At 39.7% G+C, this 20,504-nt stretch overlaps 1 protein-coding gene across 3 annotated transcripts in view; it reads right to left on the reverse strand.

The window, feature by feature from the left end:
* PI4K2B (phosphatidylinositol 4-kinase type 2 beta) overlaps positions 1–20,504 on the reverse strand; it is a 39,495-nt gene that overhangs the window by 8,342 nt on the left and 10,649 nt on the right. For all 3 annotated transcript variants that reach the window (XM_034772644.1, XM_034772645.1, XM_034772642.1), the window contains exons 2-7: positions 19,366–19,523; positions 9,564–9,764; positions 7,631–7,762; positions 3,903–4,056; positions 1,465–1,532; positions 753–852 (exon numbers count right to left, since the gene is read on the reverse strand). In XM_034772644.1, coding sequence (XP_034628535.1) covers positions 753–852; positions 1,465–1,532; positions 3,903–4,056; positions 7,631–7,762; positions 9,564–9,764; positions 19,366–19,500 — 790 coding nt within the window. In that variant the 5' untranslated portion in view covers positions 19,501–19,523. The remainder of the gene's footprint in view (positions 1–752; positions 853–1,464; positions 1,533–3,902; positions 4,057–7,630; positions 7,763–9,563; positions 9,765–19,365; positions 19,524–20,504) is intronic.

Below are 20,504 nucleotides of genomic sequence, written 5' to 3' on the forward strand. Positions count from 1 at the left end.
CCACACACCAGCCTGTGGCCAGTACCTGGCACATTTCAGTGCTTCCTTCCCTGGCTGCAGCCTCACAAGTTTGCCTGCCTTTCTTCCAAAAAGTGTTAATAAGCAGCATGCCTGAGGCCAATAGCCAAAATCCCATTAGGGATCAACTCTCAGCAAAATGTCGCTCTTAACTAAAAGTTAAGATTGGTATTGGTATTAACCAGCATCCACGGTACTTAAGTTTGCTGTCCCAGGTAAAGATTATCTTAACCTCTGTGCAACAGAATAAGGCTGAAGTTATATGTCACTTTGTATTTGTCTACTAATTTCAATAAGCATTACAAAAGGATGAAGAATAGCTTGTTTTGTAATAGGAAGAAATAGGACCATTCCCGTTTATAGAAATAATATGGGAATTTTAACACTCAAGAGAAATTTTATGATAGCAAGCAGAAAGTGCACATGAAAGATGCATCCCAAATCCCTTCCAACCCCACATAACTAAGTAGGTATTCATATCGATGCATCCTATTAGTAACATCCATTACTGGTGGGGTGAAAAAACAAGCTAGCGAGTGACTACGAAGCACAAACACGATCCAAAAAACAGTAAAAAGCCACTCAGTATTCGCTTATTTTCTCGAGGAAAAAAAAATACACCATTGTTCAATAAAAACAAAAGTTACTATGGTGAAAATATAGTAAGTATTCTCAAATAGCAGTCTGAAGACAGATATTCCCTCAAATTGAAGGTTAAAGAACTCAATACTCACATGCTCTCCACTCATCAGGATGTTTAAAGGGAAAAGCTAAACCATTATCTATTGCAGCAATTTTAATAACAGGTTCTTTACTAGTAGTCCATTGGATATCCTAGGGTAAGAACATTTTCAAGTTACTAGTAATTGAAATATCCATAAGGTATACACAGAATTAAGTATACAGTAAACTGCATTATTAATTTTTTTAATATAGCTGGTTTAGCAACACCACAAGTGCTTTAAAGACTGAACAAAACAATAAATAAAAATAAAGGCATTAAGTGGGAGTACTCGAAATGAGGCCAAGTCCAGTGCATAAGGTTTGGATCCACTTATTCACCTCTGTAAACAGTATAAATGAGCAAAAGCAACTACATCAAGACAGCCCAAAGGATCTAATATAAATCAACAAAACTAAGACTAAATATTAGATGAATAGAGCATATCAATAAAGTAGCTAAGATACTGTGTTTGTATGTTAGCAGACAGCTTTATTGTTAAAGCACATGTGCTACAAAATGTTGCTTCCACTTCCATATGAAGTCCATTAGTTGTTATATCAAGGTCACGCTGTATTTTAATTTGACCAGAAATCCACATATTTCACCAGAAAGAGTACACTATCACATTCCGAGTTAAGGCACATTGTGTGTCAGCATTCCAGCTAAACTGCTCAAATTTTATGAGTCAACTGACTAGTTTTGAAAAAAAAAATTCTTCTTACCTTATCTGAAAGATCAATATCATCATCTTGCTTTTCATATCTGACTAACCAATTATCATTGCCCCTGTCTTCAAAAAGGGAAACAAAAGTTGTTGTGGGTACTTGCAAGTCTTTTACAATTAGCTGATCTTAAAATAACGTTGTAAAACAATTTGTTTCTATTGTGAACTGAAGATATTTATTAGAAGAACAAGGGAAAATATTCACAAAAATATTTTTTCCATCAAAACACACTTGTTTTAGAGTTTGTGGGGGAAAAAGCGAGTATTAGATTAACTGGAAAGATGTAAATATTCATGTTATTAATTCAAATTTTGTGTTGAGTCATGCACTAGTAGTTCAGCTTCCCTTTCTGGCTGAGCAAACCATGTAATATCAGGAAGGTCAGCAGAACTCATTATAACCCGTTTTCTCAAAATAAGTTGTCTGTATTGTGTATGTTCTCTCCAATCAAATCGGGGGGGGGAGGAGGGGAGAAGTATCAGTAGCAGCAGTAGGAATTTGGTTCTGGGCTGCTGGTGGGGAAAGGGCAAGGCAAATTGGGGTGGGGGTACAGGAGCTAGTGGGGTGACAACATTGAACCCGGGGATGAATTGGAGTGGGGGTGCAGGGCCACATGGGGACAAGGGAGTAGGGATGGTTGAGTGGGGGTTCAGCGACACACAGGGACAAGGGCAGAGGTGCATGACTGAATGGGAGAGGCTAGGGGTCAACTCTGGTCTGCATGGAGGAGGCTCCTCAAATCCCTAACAATCCCTTCCACTCCTCTTCCCCCCCTGCCCTCGGCCACTAGAAAAACCCAAACCATAACCCTCTAGGTTCACTCCCAGACTCCTTCCCAGCAATTACTTCCCTCTCCCCTCAGCTCTTCCACTGCCCCTGACTCCCCCAAGCCTTTGCACTGCTTGTGAGGGGTGCAGGAAATACGTTTCTTTATAGTAGTTTAAATGAATTACTCAAAGTTCTGTATTAATATGCCTAATAAGGAATCTATTTGTCAAAAAACATTTCCTGAGTCTTTTTTGTTGTCTGTTTTGTTACAACATACTTGCTGATAGGTATTTCAAAATAAATTACCAAAATAATTGAAACTAGCATGATTATATTGTGTTATTTTGACAAATAAAATATGCATAATTTTACAATATCATGCATAGAATTTTTAATTTGTTGGTGCACAATTTCCCCAGGAGTAAAGGTCTATCCAAAGATGCTGCGAGGAGGGGAACAGAAGACAATCTTCATTCCTAAGAGGCCATTCTCTACCAGTAAAACACAATGGCATGTTGTAAATTCTTTCACAGAGTCTGCTGGGTAAAAGGGGATTGTCTGGGGACAGAGGGCTGGTGTATTTAGATCCTTCATAGGTTTAGATAAGCATCCAAACTTTGAACATTTTGCTGTTCCACTATTGCTATTTTTGTGCATAATTTGATTGTGTGGATGCTGCTTTACATGTTTGGTTTTTAACTTTTTCTCCTTAAAGTAATATGGCACAGATCATGAAAATCCATAAAAGTTTGGAGACACTGGGATCAAGCTTGGAAACTGGCTGCCAGACCGTAACAGTGACCAGAAAGCACAATGATATCCTTATCTTCATATTTTCGTCTTTCAGGGAGTTTAAAGTCATATGCATCCTCAACAGGCTTTCCTGCTGCATCCCTAATAGGAGGAGGAAGGGAAGAGGAAATGGCAGTGATAGGACCTGTAGAAGAGCAAAAGAAGGAACCCACTACTGGCACAGCAGTGGAGGAAATGTCCATACCAACTACCTTCACATTCATGAGGAAATTGGGCACCTACATAGCCTGCAACAGAACATCAGCCTGTAACTACAAAGAAGAAAGTTTGCCCAGCATGAGATGTTGAGGGCCAAAGTTCACAGTTCTCCTCCAGGGCTTGCTCATGCTGAATAGGACCAGTTCTAAAGTGATATGCAACTGGGCTGCCATCTTCTTCTACTCAGCAGAAAGATCTGGCAGCAGATGTTGCTCCTCCTCCTAGTTAAGTGGTCTTGAAACCCCAGTGTGTCCCACACAGCTTGGCTAGCATATGGGAAGTGGAAGTTAAGGGCAAAGGTCCTGGGAGACTTCCCTCTGCTAGTAATGGAGGAGAAACCGGACAGCAAATATCCCCAATTCACATCAAAAGGCTAATCCCTGGCTGGGGTTCTGTGCTTGACATGTTACATATTGCTCTAGCCCTTTGTGTGCCTTCCAAAAGCTAAAAATTGCTTAAATGGCTGATATGATAGTTGATAAATTTCTAAGACAAAACTTTTGTAGCTACAACGGATTTCACAAGTTCATCTGCCAAGGAGTTTCAGATTTGTGAAAAGCATGTGAAATGTATTAGAAGAATTTTACTTTCACTCAGCACAATTTCTGACTCAAATGAGCAAACAGATATAATCTGGGGGACAGTATATTAGATACCTGTGTTTCTGATGACATAATCTAAAACAACCAATCTCTCAAACTGTGACTGAAATTGTTTCCTAGTATTCTCAGGTAAAGGATCAGTTTCAAATTTCCTGAGCCAGTACTCAGCTTCCTTATATCCTTCAACGAACAGCTGGAAGGAGCCAACCTGCAATTTTAAGAATCTGCATTTAGAAAATATAATCAAACAGATGAAGGTTAAAAGTTAACTGAAAGAACTAACGATGTCCTTTCGAGTTCTGAACACGAAGTGTTTGGCAGTACTACTCTGAGTAAGCTATATGAAGTATTACGTCAACAAAATAGTCCCTTGTCCCAATTTCTAGATAACCACATTTTATAGGTTCAAATACAACTGACCTATTTCCACTTTCAGATTTCTTTATGATTACCCTTAGTTTGCATATAAGCAGTATGTCAGAAAAGAATATTTTAATCTTCAAAATCAAAACAAAGCATATTGATACAGGATATAAATTTACTGAAAGAAAAGCAGAAGCTAAAAAGTTTTACCATTGTCATAATTTGAGACCAGTTCAATCCAGTCAAACTGGAACTACTTCAGGAACCATATAAGAGATGGCAAAAGGAAAATAGAAATGTTTCACAGCAGTAGTGAAGTAACTGTGGAAGCAACAGAGGTAGATTAAAGTGACTGTATGCGTATATCCTGATTCTAGACCAGTCCTCATTTTTCATATGAATCTTGGCATCTCAGAACTTCTTTTGGGATCCTTGAAATGTCCCAGCTCTTCTATTTCACCAGTCAAAATATCTGTTTTCTACATCTGTTCAATAATTTGCTCTATATTTACCAGGCACAAAACAGTCCAACGGACTAAGTGTTTGCAGTCATGAACAGCGTTTGGAGCAACAAGAAAGTCAAATAGCTGTAGACACTACACACTACTAAAACTGCTGTTCTGCTCAAAGTGAACATCAGTGATGCTTGGTTCAGTATTTCATGATAAACTCATCCAGAACATTAAGTTATTGGAGAAAATCCTCCATTCTCACAAATATGCACCTTTCATGTCTGAGTCAGAGAACTAGCAGCAACAATACTAACAAAATTTTTAAAATAAGAGTACTTTTGTATGACTTTCATGACCCCAAAAATCATTTCCACAATAGTACAGTATCTGAGGAAGAAGAAAACTGTGTGAAAGAAAACTGCATGTGAGAGAGGGCATACAGCAAAGAAAGAACACTCAGGAGGAAAGAGAGGCTGTGCTTGTGTTCAGAACGAAAGACTGCATGTTGCTATGCATCTATGTGAGTGGACAGAGACTTTCTGGGAAATGCATGCGTAACAAGTGTCATTTGGAGTGTTGTTGTGAGTAGCCTGCATGTGTGAGCAGATAATGGGGGGAGCCCGCATGTGTGAATTTGCTTGATTAGCAAGAGAACACTGTTGAGAGATTTTGGAGATGCAAGAAGAGCATGTGTATGATTTTATGGGTGAGGAAGTACTATGTGAGACTTAGATTGGGGAGACAGGAGATTCTATAAGATAAAATGAAGGTGGGCATTATGTAGAAATGGGGAAACCAAGAGAGGAAAGGAATGACTGAAAACATTGGGCAGCTGGACGAGAAAACACCACAAGAAAGATGGAGGGAAAGAGTCAACAATTATTACACAATATAGAAAAGATACTGAAGGGAAAATAGACTGCAAAGGCAGGAAAAAATACCTAGAAGAAGAAAAGAAAGATGTAAAGAACAAATACAGTGGGGAGACAGTAAATTTTAGAATGCTCTTGGTAGAAAGTGTAAATGCAAAATGATGCAGTAAAGTCACCAGATTTTAAAATATGTTTAAATAGAGGGATACGCTTTGTGGACAGAAATTTGTTTAAAGCTAGCCAAGGCTGGCAGTCTTTTTGTTGAATAGGGGCATGTTTACACAGCAATGTAAGCCTAGGGTTAGTGGGACTCAAGTCAGCTGATTAGTGTCAGGGAACCCTGGGCTTGAGCATCTATACTGTATTTTAACCCTAGGCTAAGAATTTTCTGACCTGTGCTCGAACTCAGGGCTCTGGCATCCACACTGCAGTGCACCCAAGTCAAAGTAAATATATCCCAAAATGCCTTGCGCCCCCGCTCCCCCATGTTGGGACTCTAGCCCTAGGAACGTGGTGCACTGTGGGAAACTCTACTGCCCACCCTGTTTTCTAACTGTGGCGGTGCTATTGATGGAACTTCCATAAGGAGTACATAATCTGCATAATTAGCTCCTTTGGTGGCAGTCTCAGTATAATGACTGCAGTTTGAGAAGGCTTTATACTTAACTGCTGCCTAATCTGAACTGGGCTCTCCACTTCTAGGCTGAGTCACATTGCCAGGAAAATGCCCATGTGCACCAGTTTGGAGGATAATTAGGACATTGGTCTCCGGGACTCTCAAACGATTAAAATAAAACTTCGCAATTCTTAATTTTTACAATAGGATGTTCAATGAAGGTGTTTTCATTTGGTTGTTTTTTATATTTATTTTTGTCTGTTTGGAAGTTTGACATAAAATGTAGATGTCAGAGGAAAAACACAAACACATCCACCCACCCACCCACACCAACCTAGCTGCTGCCAGCTGTGAAGCAGTAAAGTACATATCCATGGCAGGGGGTACAATGTGCTTCATCATCCCCTGGGGATCCCTTATCCCTGCCCCCGCTGCACCCCAGCAGGCAGGGATAATGGATCTCCAGGATGCTGCAGGCAAGTTTTGAGGCTGGCTCCCACTCACTGCCCTCACAGTGGATGCTGCCTCTGCATATGCAGCCCCACGGAAGAGCAGCCCCAGGTGCCCAGGAGCAAGGGCCAGAGAATGGAGCAGGGACTAAGCAGCTGCCCTGCAGGGAATGGGAGTGGCAGAGCTCCTGACTCAGCACTTCCAGGGGAGGGATGATCCCCAAACATCCTGGCAGCCAGGAACTGCCTCCCACTGTCAGCTTTGCTCCCTGTTCTGGGCAAGTTCTGTGCAACAGCAAAGAGCAACTAGAGCCACCGCCATGGGAGGCTGCAGGGAAGTTATGAGTCTGGAACCCGCTTGCCCCTGTGAGTGCACGCGTTGCACGTGCAGCACTAGGGAGGGCACTGAGGGGCCAGAGAGCAGAATGTGAACCGCAGGGAGCAGGAGCATCGGGCACCCAGATCAGCACAGCCTGGGAAGGGATGACCCCCAATATCCTGGCGACCAGGAACTGCCTCCCACCTGCCAGTTTGCTCCCTGCTCCAGGCAAGCTCCATGCAGCAGTGGAGATGGAACAGGAAGGGGGGAGCGCATTTGGCCAGGTGGTAAGGTTGCTTCTGGCTACTGCGCTGGCTGCCTGCAGCGCTGCTTCTCTGCAGCCAGGAACTCAGATACATCTGGAGGACTTCCGGGACCCGAGTCAAGCCGGGGCCACATGCACCCAGCAAAACAATATGGCTCAGACCCTACATCCCAGTTTAACATGGGCTCGGACCCTCCAGCCCTACAGGATCCTGGGACCTTGGGTCCAAGCCCTAGGTTAGCGCAATTAATGTGTGGACGCAAGGGGGGGTTGGCTTGAGCCTGGGCTCACGCTGCTGTGTAGACATACCCTAAACTAATACCAGCTTTCTTCTCCTGTGACTGAAGCTACCTATAAGTGTCCTCTTTTTGATTCAGTAAAATATATCCTGTATAGACAAGGCATTAACAAAATACTACAATGCAAAGCTTCTCAGAAGAACTTACCTTAGGAGGTAGTCCAATTCGATGAAATTTTTTACCAACTTTTGGCACTTTTTCTAAAGCATATTTTTTTCCTCTTGATTTTGCACGATCTATTGCACTGTAGTTAAAGGTCTCACTGACAAGCCAGACAACCTTAAAAATATCCAAGTTAAAACATGGCTCAAAATTGCTTATCACTTCAATTACAGATTTACAATAAGATTTCTAACAATCATAAATATGCCAAGTAAATAGCAATATTTAAAAACAAGCAAATTCAATGAAAAAAAGCTGCACACATGCAACATTACAGATGGCAGAAAATTTAAATGTACATAAAGGTCTGGAAATTCTAGACTAGTGTCCTTAGAACTGGCCCCCTATTTTAAACTACAATGCTTTGTATTACCACTATACTGAAAGAACTACATTAAAAGAATATTAAGATTGCAAAGTCAAGCACTCAGAAGTTAGAAAATAATGAATTAAAGTTGCCCAACCTTCTGCAACCTTAATGTATATGCAAAAGGGGGCCAAATTATGTTGGTCTAAGATCATGTACTATTTTTCTGCCCAGGACCTCTGCTTCATTCAATGAATATATAACTATTGAATATTTTTTAATCCTCTCATTCAGTCTCTCTCCCCCAGGTCTTATTTATGCTCATCATCCAAATTCTGTACTGAATACAAAATTATTAGTTTCCTCGTGGGCATTTCTATGGTGCTCTCACAAGTGTCTGAGTGTTTCACAAACATTAATGACTTATCTGTATAATATTGACATGAAAGTAGGTGGTATTATCCCCATTTTATGGCTGGGGAATGTAGACCTGGAGAGAGTAATGCCAAAATTATCCAAAGTGTCTAGACACCTAGGCGCTGAATTTTCAGAGGACTTGGTATTTTTATAGAACTTTATACATTCCAAGCACAGCTTCAACTGACTTCAGTTGCAGTTCTGACCATTCAGCACTTCTTGTAATTTGGCCCCAAGTGTCTCACATTGAGCACCAAGCAAATGCACACACAATTAGTGACCAAATAGGCATTCCATTTCCTTAACCAGGACAACATCCTTTCTTTTCTTGCAGTCCCCTGCTTCATTCACTATTCACCACACTTCCACCTTCTGCAATACACAAGACAAGAGGTTCTACAGACAACATCCTCCCTTTGCTACACAGTTTTGATATATTCATACAGCACTATCCATCCTAGGCACTGAACTAGGGAGTTGTTTTGAAGAAAAAATAATATGATCACATATTTAAAGACGGTCTCATACTACATATGCAAAAAGGGATGAATTAAAGCTGCAAGAAGAATCTCAATTCTGGCATTTCCTAACTTCTGAGTGCTTGAATTTGCAACTTTGAAATAACTTCAAAGCAGCATTTTTAATGCTATTTCCTAGGGGGTTTTTTTTAAACTAAAAAAATGCCATCATACAAAAGCATAATGATCCCCCACATTGGTAATCAGCAGGATTTGGAGCTTTATATCCACAGTGCAGACCTCATCACCTGAGGCTAGGGGACAGTTGATTGCAATAGTAGGCATTATTTCCTATGTGGACCAACCATTGGAGAGGGATGAGACATGCATTTTGCTGGTGGATTTAACAGCTATTTGCTGAAGGCAGAGTAACGTGGGTTCCCTTCCCCAGGACTCCTAGGTTCCATTACAGGTTCTGGAGAGGAGCATGCTATAGTGATTAGACACAATTTTGCCACTGGACCCCAGTTTGCCTCTCCCCCCCGCCCCAACTCTGATTCTATTCAACCCTCTCTCACTGGCTCATGCAATGCACATAAAGTTGTTTTTCTCCAATATTAGTTTCTCTCTCTCAAGTTGGGGATAAAAATACTCAATTTGATTCTACATTGCAATATCGTATCCTCGTTTATTCTGCATACTTAAGTTGTAGTGTACTAAATAAGAACTCTTTTACCTTAGTTTTAGGTACCACTCCTAATCCTAGTTTGGTGTCCACAAGACAGGCACCAGTTTCAGAAAGGTATCCCTGATTAGGAACAAGGCAGCCTCTGCCAAAGCAGCAAGGACAACAGATCTTGTGAAAGTATTTGGTCCATTTTGGATTCAGATGACCATAAGGCTCTTCAGATTTTGGTTTGAACACTCCAATAGTTTTCTAAGAAAAAAATGCAAAGTTAAGTAACATGTACTCACATAATAATTTGAAGTGTAAGAATTAGTCACAACAGTTTTATTGAAAAATTCACAACTTGCATTTTAAGATTTATAGACTTGGGAAATAGTTTGCCATCATTGACGATATTCTGCTTTGTACTTGTTAATTTTGGTCTAAACAAGGAGTTGAATAGTAACACTAAAATGGTAATGTCAATTCACAAGTTTATAATTAAAATGAAATGCTTGTCTAAAATGTACCACTCAAAATAAAACTTTTGTTCACATATATCTTAAGATAGATATCTTTAGAGCTTGGGTTTTATTTATATTAAAAGGATATGGTCAATCTCAAATTTTAAAAGTAAATCAGATTTTCTAATTTAAGATGTTTTCTCTCCCATAATACTTGTGAAAGACGCACAGAAACACAACTATACTGAAGAAAGTGACACACACAAAAACTAAAAAAAACTATAAAACATTTTTCTTTCCTCTAATCTAATTTTAGGTGTTTTTAGTGACAGTATATAAAAAAGTAATATGTTTTTTAGTTTGTTTGCATCTATTTAAGAGGCTGTGTTGTCTTGTACAGCTGCTTCAGACTCAGTTTCTCATAGCGGACAATGTCTCAAGCCATCAAGTCATTTACCTTAAAGGGACACAATGAGCTTGAAATTGTCCTTATTGTTAAAAGTAATCTTAGGGTTTACTTTTAAGTTTCCTGTTAGAAATGTCCATCTGACTGATTATGTCTCCAAGCTCAGTTTCAGGTAAATAAGTATGCTGATTACAATAAGATTTAAGTATGGACCATGTCTTCATTCTCTCTATACCACTGGCCCCCAAACTTTTCAGGGTCACACCTCCCTTTACCCCTGTCCATGCCTCCTCCCTCCCTCCCCCAGAGCTAGGGCAGAGAGCAGGGCTGCGGCTCCCGGGGATGGGGTGGAAAAGGGGGATGCAGACAGAGGTAAGGGGACCAAGGCTGGGGGCTGATGGGGACAGGTTTGGGGCTGGGAGTAGAGGCGGGGCCGCAGCCAGGGACCAAGGCCAACAGCCGGGGCCTCAGCCAGAGCAGAGGTGGGAGCAGAGAGGGGCTGGGTGGCGCTCCCTCCCCGCCCCCCATAAGGGATGGCCTGGGCCCTGCTGCACCCTCCCGAATGTTCCTCTGTGCGCCCCGAGGGGGGCACACCCCACAGTTCAGGTGCCTCTGCTCTATACAGAGCCACATACATACAACATTAAATAAACATTAGATTATGATAAATATTAACTGATATCATTTCTGAGAGGATTTCCCCCAGTATTTTTGAATTAACAGCCATCTATAATTGAGCCTCCTGTAATTCAGACATTATCCATTCCTATACCCCTTTAGTGAAGATCATCAATAAGCTTCCTCTGGGCTGGAAGCTAACTTCTTTCCCTAGTGACTGCTCGTTCAACTAGACTGGATAAAGAGGACCCCAACAAAGTAACTAGAATTACTAAGTAGTTATGAATCAGCTTCAATTAGATGAGATTTAACTAACTTCATACAGAAATCAAATATATTAATTCTAAGTTTTGAATTAAAACAGATTCTCTCTTGAATGGCAACAAACCAAATTATGCTTGATGTAAATATACTTGGGATTTTAACAATGTTCCTTACTTTCAATGCAAAATTACTTACTAGTAGCCAGAACAATATATTTGGTAATGGAGAGGCTTGGGGAAAATCAGTGAAGAAGTGAGGGAAGGTTTAGAGGCTGTAAAATGAAGAGGTAGGACACGATGATGAGTTCAGAGAACTGGGATATCTAGTATACGAAGAGAAAATGCAAGTTTCCATGTAGCTTCCAGAACTCGAGACTATTCTTTTGAACTATTTTCCAAGGAGACCTTTTTAGGTAAGAGTTAAGCTCATTTACCTACTCCACTTGACTCAGCCATTTGTGAGTTTGTTTTTCACATGCAAGCCTTTAAAGCCATCTCATTCGTATGTATATGTGCTAATGAAACAGCCCATATTACTATGGACAATATAACACTAATTCCCCACAGTATAGCATTTTTTTTTTAAACCAAACAGTTGAGTTTTGTTTTCTTTTTTAACAGCTGTACGTAGCCTTGCCCAAAAATCACTAATACAAAAATTCCCTTTGGAAGGATATTTATCTATACAAAAAAAAAAAAAAAAATAGATCTGACAGTCAGAAAAATATGGTGGTTTCCATTTTATTGACATTTTTAATCCTTTAACTCAGTAGTCCCCAAACTTTTTAAGACTTTTTCACGTCATCTTAGCTCTAACGTAACTCCCCCCCCCCTCCCCAAAATCACAGTTGGGAGCCAGGACCTGAAGTGGGGCCGCAGTTGGGGCCAGAGCTGTGGCTGGAGCCGGGCCACAGCTGGAAGCCAGAGATGCGCCTGGGGGCAGAGCCGGCCCACAGCCAGGAGCCACAGCTGGGGCAGGGTTGCATGCGGGAGTGGGGATGGGGGAAGAGCAGGGCTGGGTGGCGCTCTCTCCCTGCCACCCATTGGGGCTGGCCCAGGTCCTGCCGCACTCCCGAACATTCCTCCATGCCCTCCAGAATGTGGGGGGTGCGCCCCAGTTTGGGGATCGCTGCTTTAATTCATCATGTATTGATATTCATAAGTAGTTTTTTCTAAGTATCAAAGAACAGCTGTAAAGTTAGTATTAAAGCAAACAATTTAAATGTTCTAATCTACCATCTTTTTATGAATGATTTAATAAAATAGTTTGCATTACTTATCTTTAAAAAGAAAGAATAAAAATAAAGGGTAATTGCTTGACTAGAGGACTGAACATTTCTAGTTCTAAATAAATAATGCCACAGTTTAAACAACTTTAATTATGACTTGCATTAGCTAATTCAGATGCAGAAAGAGCAAAACGATGACTGACAAGCCCTATGGTAATATAATAATAAATAATCAAACAGTAAGGGAACCATATGAAACCAGACTTCACATTTTAATTCTATGTACTCATGGACAACAGCAGAACACTGACTGCTAACCTGATAGCGTATAGATTAGTCAAAGCTTCCCATAAAATGTTTCCTATAATAGATCATTCTTGTCTGAACAATTTTGAAGGCCTCCGTGTATTTACATAATGAAGCTATCCTGACTACCAAGCATTCATCATGAAATCACAATACAAATTTTAATCTCGTTTTTATCATTTCTGCATGTAGAAAAATACCATTTAAATTTTACTTATGCTATTTTTTTCTGTTTATTATAAATGAATGCCTTAAATTAAGCAGTCATCAGTAAATAAGTATTCTCAGAATTTTAATGTAATAATGATCAATATCTATAAAAGGTGATTCATGAAAAATCGAATTGCAAAGCTGAAAAGAACAGGTCGGTCCAACTAGCCATGTCACACATTTTCATCAAAACACTCAGAAAGATTCTGCCCGCACTTGAATTTTTAGCTACTTTTATAACCAATTAGTGACACCGTTTGCTCAAAACAAAGTTAGTTGCCATAAATGATAAGTTTAATACACAGTGAACATGCTACAGCATTTCACTCCATCGAAGTTCTACTTTGGTGCACGGATTTCTCCCTGAAAGAGTTTCAACCTACCATTTCTTTGTATCATTTCTATTTCTCCAATCCCTCTTCCTCCTATTACAGAGGATATCCAAAATGCACTTCCCTCACAAGCAGCTGATGCCACTCTGTGCAAGCCCACTAGGCACATACATTCTATTGGGGTAGTAGTGACAGTTGCCCACATTTTCCCAGAACGGTAAGGAGATGCTGGATGGACACACACAAATATGGGTCAGCTCTAGTTGCAAGGCAGAAAGACAACTCAAACCACATTTGTTGTGAGTCAGATGAGTGTGTCACAACCATGTTTTTGTAACCAGTTTAACTTTTAGCATGGATGGAGCCAAGACAACTTAATATACTTGAACTGAAATGAGGAAGCACTGCTTGAACACCTATGTTTGTGCACTTTCTAGAAATAGAGGATCATCACTTGCTTTAATGGTGCATGCTTTACTAGTCTGATGCTTTTCACTGTACTTGTACAATACTGAAATATTTGTTTTGCAATCACTAGAGGAATGTTTCTATTTAAACAATGATATATTGCTTTGCTTTTTTAGTTCCATAACATTTTGAACACTGGATTTATTGAGTTTATTTTGTTAGTCACAAGTCCTAAGTCAGAAGCTTGGAGGAAACACTAACAAGTAGTTTAGTTGCTGCTACCCAAAGCAATCAAAGCACAATACATTTATCTGAAGGGTCTACAATACTTGTGACTTCTTCATTTCCCAGTGATGAGTTGGTAGATACAGTAGTATATGCAGTCTGCTAACCCTATAATCAGTCTCATTCCTCCTTGAATTACAATTTTAACCTACCAAGGAAGCAATACATGTGCCACATTAAAGGAGTCCCACCCATTCCACCAGTTGACTGGACCTTGATGTATTTTCTCTGTATTGTCAAACGTAGATTATCCAATCCCAGATATGGCCTCCAAAGTTTGACTGAAGCAATGATCTTGCTGAGCTCTACAGGTTCAAAACTGTTAGGCAGCACAATTGTGCAGAGCCTTTTAATGAAGAGGAGTTACAGAGCCACACAGCTGTGTGTTTGAGTAAGTCTCCATAGCAGGATTTGAAGTCTACACGAGTCTCCTGACTGACTCCACAAGTTACCTAATGGTTTTGTGTATCCTACACTTCCAAGACTTCAGGACAGTTAGTCCTTGGAGCAACGATAATATCTTCTAAGTTCTGTAAAATGCAATGCACATTGGGGGGATTAGCTCTTAATAAAATATTTTAAACTGCAGCTCAATTACTTTTGCAATATTATATTTGAATTTAGATTTTATTAGCTTTTTTTTTGGTTAAGTTTCCTTTACCACTGATGGGCAGGGATGGTGTCCCTACCTCTGTTTGCCAGAAGATGGGAATGGGTGACAGGGGATGGATCACTTGATGATTACCTGTTCTGTTCATTCATTCTGGGGCACCTGGCATTGGCCACGGTTGGATGATAGGATACTGGGCTAGATGAACCTTTGGTCTGACCCTGTATGGCCATTCTTATGTTCATTACCCATAGGTATTTTAATACACAATGAACTAAGAGCATGGCAGTTTATCGTTTCACTTCTGTTGGCATCAAATAAAAGAACTAAGGAGAGGGAGGCAAAAATCCACACTTTCAGTTAACCTGTTTTCCCAGAATATAGGTAATCAAGACAATGATACAATCATAGGGATGTTAAATACTTTAAAACAGAGCGAAGAAATAAAATACTCTGACTACCTATTTCCCAACACAAGGGATAGAGGACTTCTTTTCCCTACCCACAGGGGAATGGGAGAAAACACATCAGAAAACTGGTTTGGTGTGAGATGATGCAACACTGAAATGTCAAGCTGAAAAAGGATTTAAAAGCCAGCCTAAAAAAAGGGGGCTTGGATGGTAGGGATGTAAGTTTAACCGGTTAACCAATAAGCGTGCGGCCAGTGGGTGGGGCGGGAGGCAGCACCCCCACACTCTTAGTTCCCCATTAAACCGATTGAATTTCAACAAGTTAAACAATTACTTTTTTTAACCACTATTTACATCCCTATTGGATGGTTGACAAAGGAGTGTCTGTGGAGTCCAGGAAGCACAGCAACAGACATGATGGACCTGGACAGAACCCTGGACAGACAAGCACAGAGACTGCTGGGACAATGAGGCAAAGCTGTAAATCAAATGTAATAAATCTTCTTGTGACACCCTAGCCAATACTTTCATATTTTGAAATAAAGCTCTTGCCTACCTATAAATATTTTTATAAATATTAAGTCCAAGCATATTTTAATATTTTATGACTGTTTCCTCCATACATATAAAAGTATGAGGAAATGACTCTTTGGAGACAATCACTGTCAGGAACACAGGAGGGAAAGAAAACTGAACTCTGACCTTAAATGATGCTGAGTGGAAATATAAGTAATAGCTTCAGCACTAAGAAACAAACAGAAAAATAAAGCGCTCCTCCCAAAAAAGTCCCACAAAGAAGATAGCCAAGGCTATCATAGGCATTTGGACAGTTGAGACTTGAGGCATTAGGCATTGTTACACATATACAGGACTGCTGGAATTCATGGGTGTTTGTGTGTGTCATGATTTCAACAGAGAATATCAGTTTATAGTGCCATAGCACTGACTGGCCCCAATCATGGATCAGGGCCCAATTGTGCTAGGTGTTGTATAAACAAAACAAAAAAACCGCCCCTTCTCTGAAGAGCTTTTTATCCAAGATCTGACTTGGATTATGATTTCTGTTTGTGAGTCTTAGCTCTTTCCTGTGAGCGTGATGGAACTCCCCTCACAAGGTGTGTGGGGTTTTGTTTGTTAGTTTTTTCACTTTTGAGGGCAGTGGGGTAGAGCATGAGTCAGACTTCCTAGTGATTGTAGCACACCACTACAAGAAGTAGTGTGTTCCAAAAGTTCTAGTATCTTAATTCAACTGCAGGAAGTGACATATCACAGAAAGACAAGGTTGGGGAAGTAATATCTTTATAGGACCAACTTCTGTTGGTGAGAAAGAGAAGCTTTCGAGCTTACAAAGAACTCTTCTTCAGACCTGAAGAGCTCTGTGTAAGCTCGAAAGCTTGTCTCTCTAACTAACAGAAGTTGGTCCAATAAAGATATTATTTTACCCGCCTTGTATCTCTACTATCCTGGGATAAGCACAGCTACAACACCACTGCATACATCACAGAAAGAAAAGCCAATTCAAGATAATTAGAATAAGAGTGCACAAGAAAAAGATGCATCCAAAACTAGCAACCTCCAAACTCTGAGGAAAGATGGGTGGACAAGCAAGAATCCTACAAGTTGATCTTTTCATAGGAGCAAAATTAGTAAATAATTTCCCTTTCTCTAATGAGATCATCTATGCATGATGACCTCTCCAAAATCCAAAAAAAGATTAAGAGCTGTTCCAAGAATATAGGAGTAAAAAGCTCCATCATGCACTAGCAACAAGGCAGTTGTGTATAAATAAGGAGTGAATATTTGGCATATAAAAGGACAGGTACTTCAACTCAGGCACAATACTTAGCCTGTAGAATGATTCTCCCCGCCCCGCTCAACCCCCCCCCCCCCCCCAAAAAAACCACCTATGCAAACCCAACTGAAAATAAAAGCCATCCAAAATAATTGTTTTGATTCATGACCAGCCAAATCACAGCAATTTGAAATGCAATCAAATAGCTATTTAAGGCATGGTCGCCTTGGTAATAGCACTGTCCAGCAGACTGGTGTCAGAAGTTGGATGGATTTTCTAAATGCATCAGTCCACACCAAGCTCTTTTCTAGAAAAGTTCTTATACCACCCCCTTCACCACAGTAACTGAATATCTTCCAGAAGGGCAATAAGTGACATGACTAACATCTGTCATGTGTGGTCCATTTTCTCATCCTCCTCTCCGCATTGAAGGTTGGTGGGGGATTTGTGTGCAGAGTGGTTTTTGTTTTAATAGGTCTTTAAAAAAAATATGCACACACTACTAGCTGTTTATATTAGATAACATGAGGTTGAAAAAAATGCACATTTCACTAGGAATGGAAGGTGGTGAGGTTTGTGATGGTCCTTAGTTCTTGGGGGAATTCATTCTAGTCTCAGACAAATCTCTGAGGCAGCTGTGTCTCCTGCATTAACGAACTTTACTTACCTTTGTGGTGGGAAGTTCTACTGTGGCTGAGAAGTGGAGTTGTCAACCACTGCCCTCATCCTGGAGGCGATCTTTTAGAAATCTTGAGCCCAGGCCATCGAGCACCTTGAAGATGAGGACAGACACCCCAGATAGAAACCCAAAAATCTTTTATCAAACAACTGGAGAAAAACTTCAGTGCTATGGGCACGTGGCAAGGGTAAAAATGTTGTCAGGTTTATAAACTCATTAAGGTGGAACTCTGGTACCACCTTAGAGAGGAATTTAGAACGAGTCCGCAGCACCACCTTATCCTCATAAAATCTGGAATAAGATGGGTTGGTCAAGACAGCTTGAAGAGTTCACTCACCCTGTAACCTGAAATCACCGTGATCACGAAAGCAACCTTCTACGTAAGAAACTTAAGATCACAGGAAATGAGTGCTTCAAAAGGAGGTTGCATCCACTTTTTCATAAACACATTAATATCCCAGGCAGGGATTTTTAATGAAGTTTTTCAAAATGGTCAATCCCCATACAAACCTGAGAACAAGGATCATTCTTTTGGGATACAGGACAACCATCTGGAAAGTTGGCTGAAAACCTGATGCTGTACCTACACTGTACAACGCTCAAGACCCATATGCCCAAGGTGACCACCGGTATTCAAGAGTAATAGGTTCCTAAATCTGCCTCGAACAGGAAGGTCTTTGCAGACTACTGGTAAAGGCTGGCCAGCTAAGCAGCTAGAATCTTCCAAAAATCCTTTGCTTTTTGGTGCTTGCTGAAACATCCCTTTGGCTTTTGGAAGTGCTGAGAACTTCAGATAGGGGTGATTAAGTTCCCTCAAAGCCAGCTGGTGATGTGAAGTCAACTTGCAAACCAGAGCCTCTCTTTTTGGTACACACTAGGGGTTAGAACCAGTCACAAGAACAGAATAAGACCTTTGGATAACATTTTCAAAAGCAGTTAAGTCACTCAGAAGCCTAAGTCCTACTTCCCTGTCTCAAATCATCACATACTCATCACTTTCCTGAGCACTAACTTCTCATGTTTGCTTACAACATTCCTGCTAATACATCCCAGAATGTTAGCTTTTTTTGCAACAGTGTTACACTGTTGACTCATATTTAGCTTGTGATACCTGGGGGTTATATAGTGTCTCTTTCCACAGTACTTCTTTCTATCCAGTCATTTCCCATTTTGTATGTATGCAATTCATTGTCCCTTCCTCAGTGGAGTATTTTGCACTTGTTCTGATTGAATTTCACCCTATTTACTTCAGACCATTTCTCCAGATCATTTTAATTTAACAAGAGAGGAAAAACTGAAGCTGAAATTTAAGAAGCAGAAGAGACTCAAAACATGAGCAGGGAAGCAGAAAAATCCTTATTAAAAGATATTTAAAAGAGAAATTTTTAAGACCTCTGTAAAGCTATTTGAAATAGTGCACTATCAAAACTTCAAAACATTCGAGTTCTTGAAGTTTATGGTGTCCTTTTAAGATAGAAAGTAAAGAATATCAGAATTTTACACAAAATAAGAAGAATCCTTGACCTATTTTCAAATAGTAACAGAGATCCCATTCCCCATATATTTTGATTAAGCATCAGCCATTCAAGAGTGCCTGAATAAATTCCACTACACAGGAATTAGAATTATTTTCAGATTATCTTGTTTTGCAAGATGTGCTAATGAGGCAAACTACCTGATCAAATTGATTTTCACAGCCGTGCTTTTAATGCACCAAAGTAAACTAAACTAACATCACACCATTTAATCAAGGGAGACACTTGCTTTGGTTAACAGTCATAGAGAATGTCGGTTTCTTCTACCTTTTCAAATAAAATGATTTGTGTTTACTATGTCTGATTAGCGAATAATGCGCTCACCCCCTTTGGATCCTTGACAAAATAGCTCCCACTAGATCCTTGGGAAATTCTTTCTGGAAAGACTCCACACTCTATAGCTTGTTCTGTTCTCAGCACAATTTCTGCAAATTCTGGATCATCCAAAAATAAGTTCATCTCTGCAGTACTTCCCACGGTTCCTAAAAAACAAAGAGTTATTCCTCTAAATGCTATTGAACTATATTAGACATTGTTTACACAATAGATGGCAATTAGAAAAAAATTATACTAATTTTTCCTCCTTTAGTTAGAAAAAGACACTAGCAATCACTGAAAACCAAGGGTGAAATGCGGCCTCATGGATGTCAGTGGAGTTTTGCTATTGATTTCACCAAGTGCCTACAAAGTATCTATTGTTTAAAAAAGTTAAGCATTAAACCTAGTTTGTGTCAACTTATCTGAGCTCAATATTGTAAAAATGTTTATCATCAACTTTAATACAGAATAAATACAAGGGAATATTAATAAAATTTAATTTAATCATGTAAACAACTCGTATTTCTTTTGTTCTTATAGACTTTGTTTCCAAGGAGGGAAGTTCAGATGAGTGGACTAAAAAGCTTTTATTGATCATTTTTACTAACATCTGTCCACATACGTAAGTTGGCCTTGTAAAGAAAGCTAGATGAGTAAAGTATTTCAAGCAGCACTAAATATTCAAGGATATAGTCCATTTAACAGCTTTGCTTAATGTACTTGTTTTTTATATTTTCAAATCCTTTGCCACAAACAACCAACAAATAGCTATCCATTAAGCAGATCATTTGCAACTAGCATTAACATCCAGTTTAAGTTCTGAAATGCTTGTTAACATCCAAACTTTAAAGTATTCAAATTAACTAATCACCAGAGGGTTTTTTGCATGCCAATGAACATAGAAATTACAGCTCTGTACAAGTGTGAAAAAAAAATCAAAGTACTATGAAAACAGTTTCCATGATGTAGCACTTCTATTGCAATTGACACATTTTGAAATCTGTTTTTATCAAGAGCTCTGAAATCTGAAGTATCTGACAAGTTCCCCACATTTTTTTTTTTAATTTTTTGGACTATATTTTACATATGCAAAGTTCTTATAGCTAGAGAAGATATTTTAGGGATTCTGATGCAAAAGTTAAGGC

Source organism: Trachemys scripta, chromosome 5 (genome assembly GCF_013100865.1).
Source record: "Trachemys scripta elegans isolate TJP31775 chromosome 5, CAS_Tse_1.0, whole genome shotgun sequence".
NCBI classification, from domain to species: Eukaryota; Metazoa; Chordata; order Testudines; family Emydidae; genus Trachemys; species Trachemys scripta.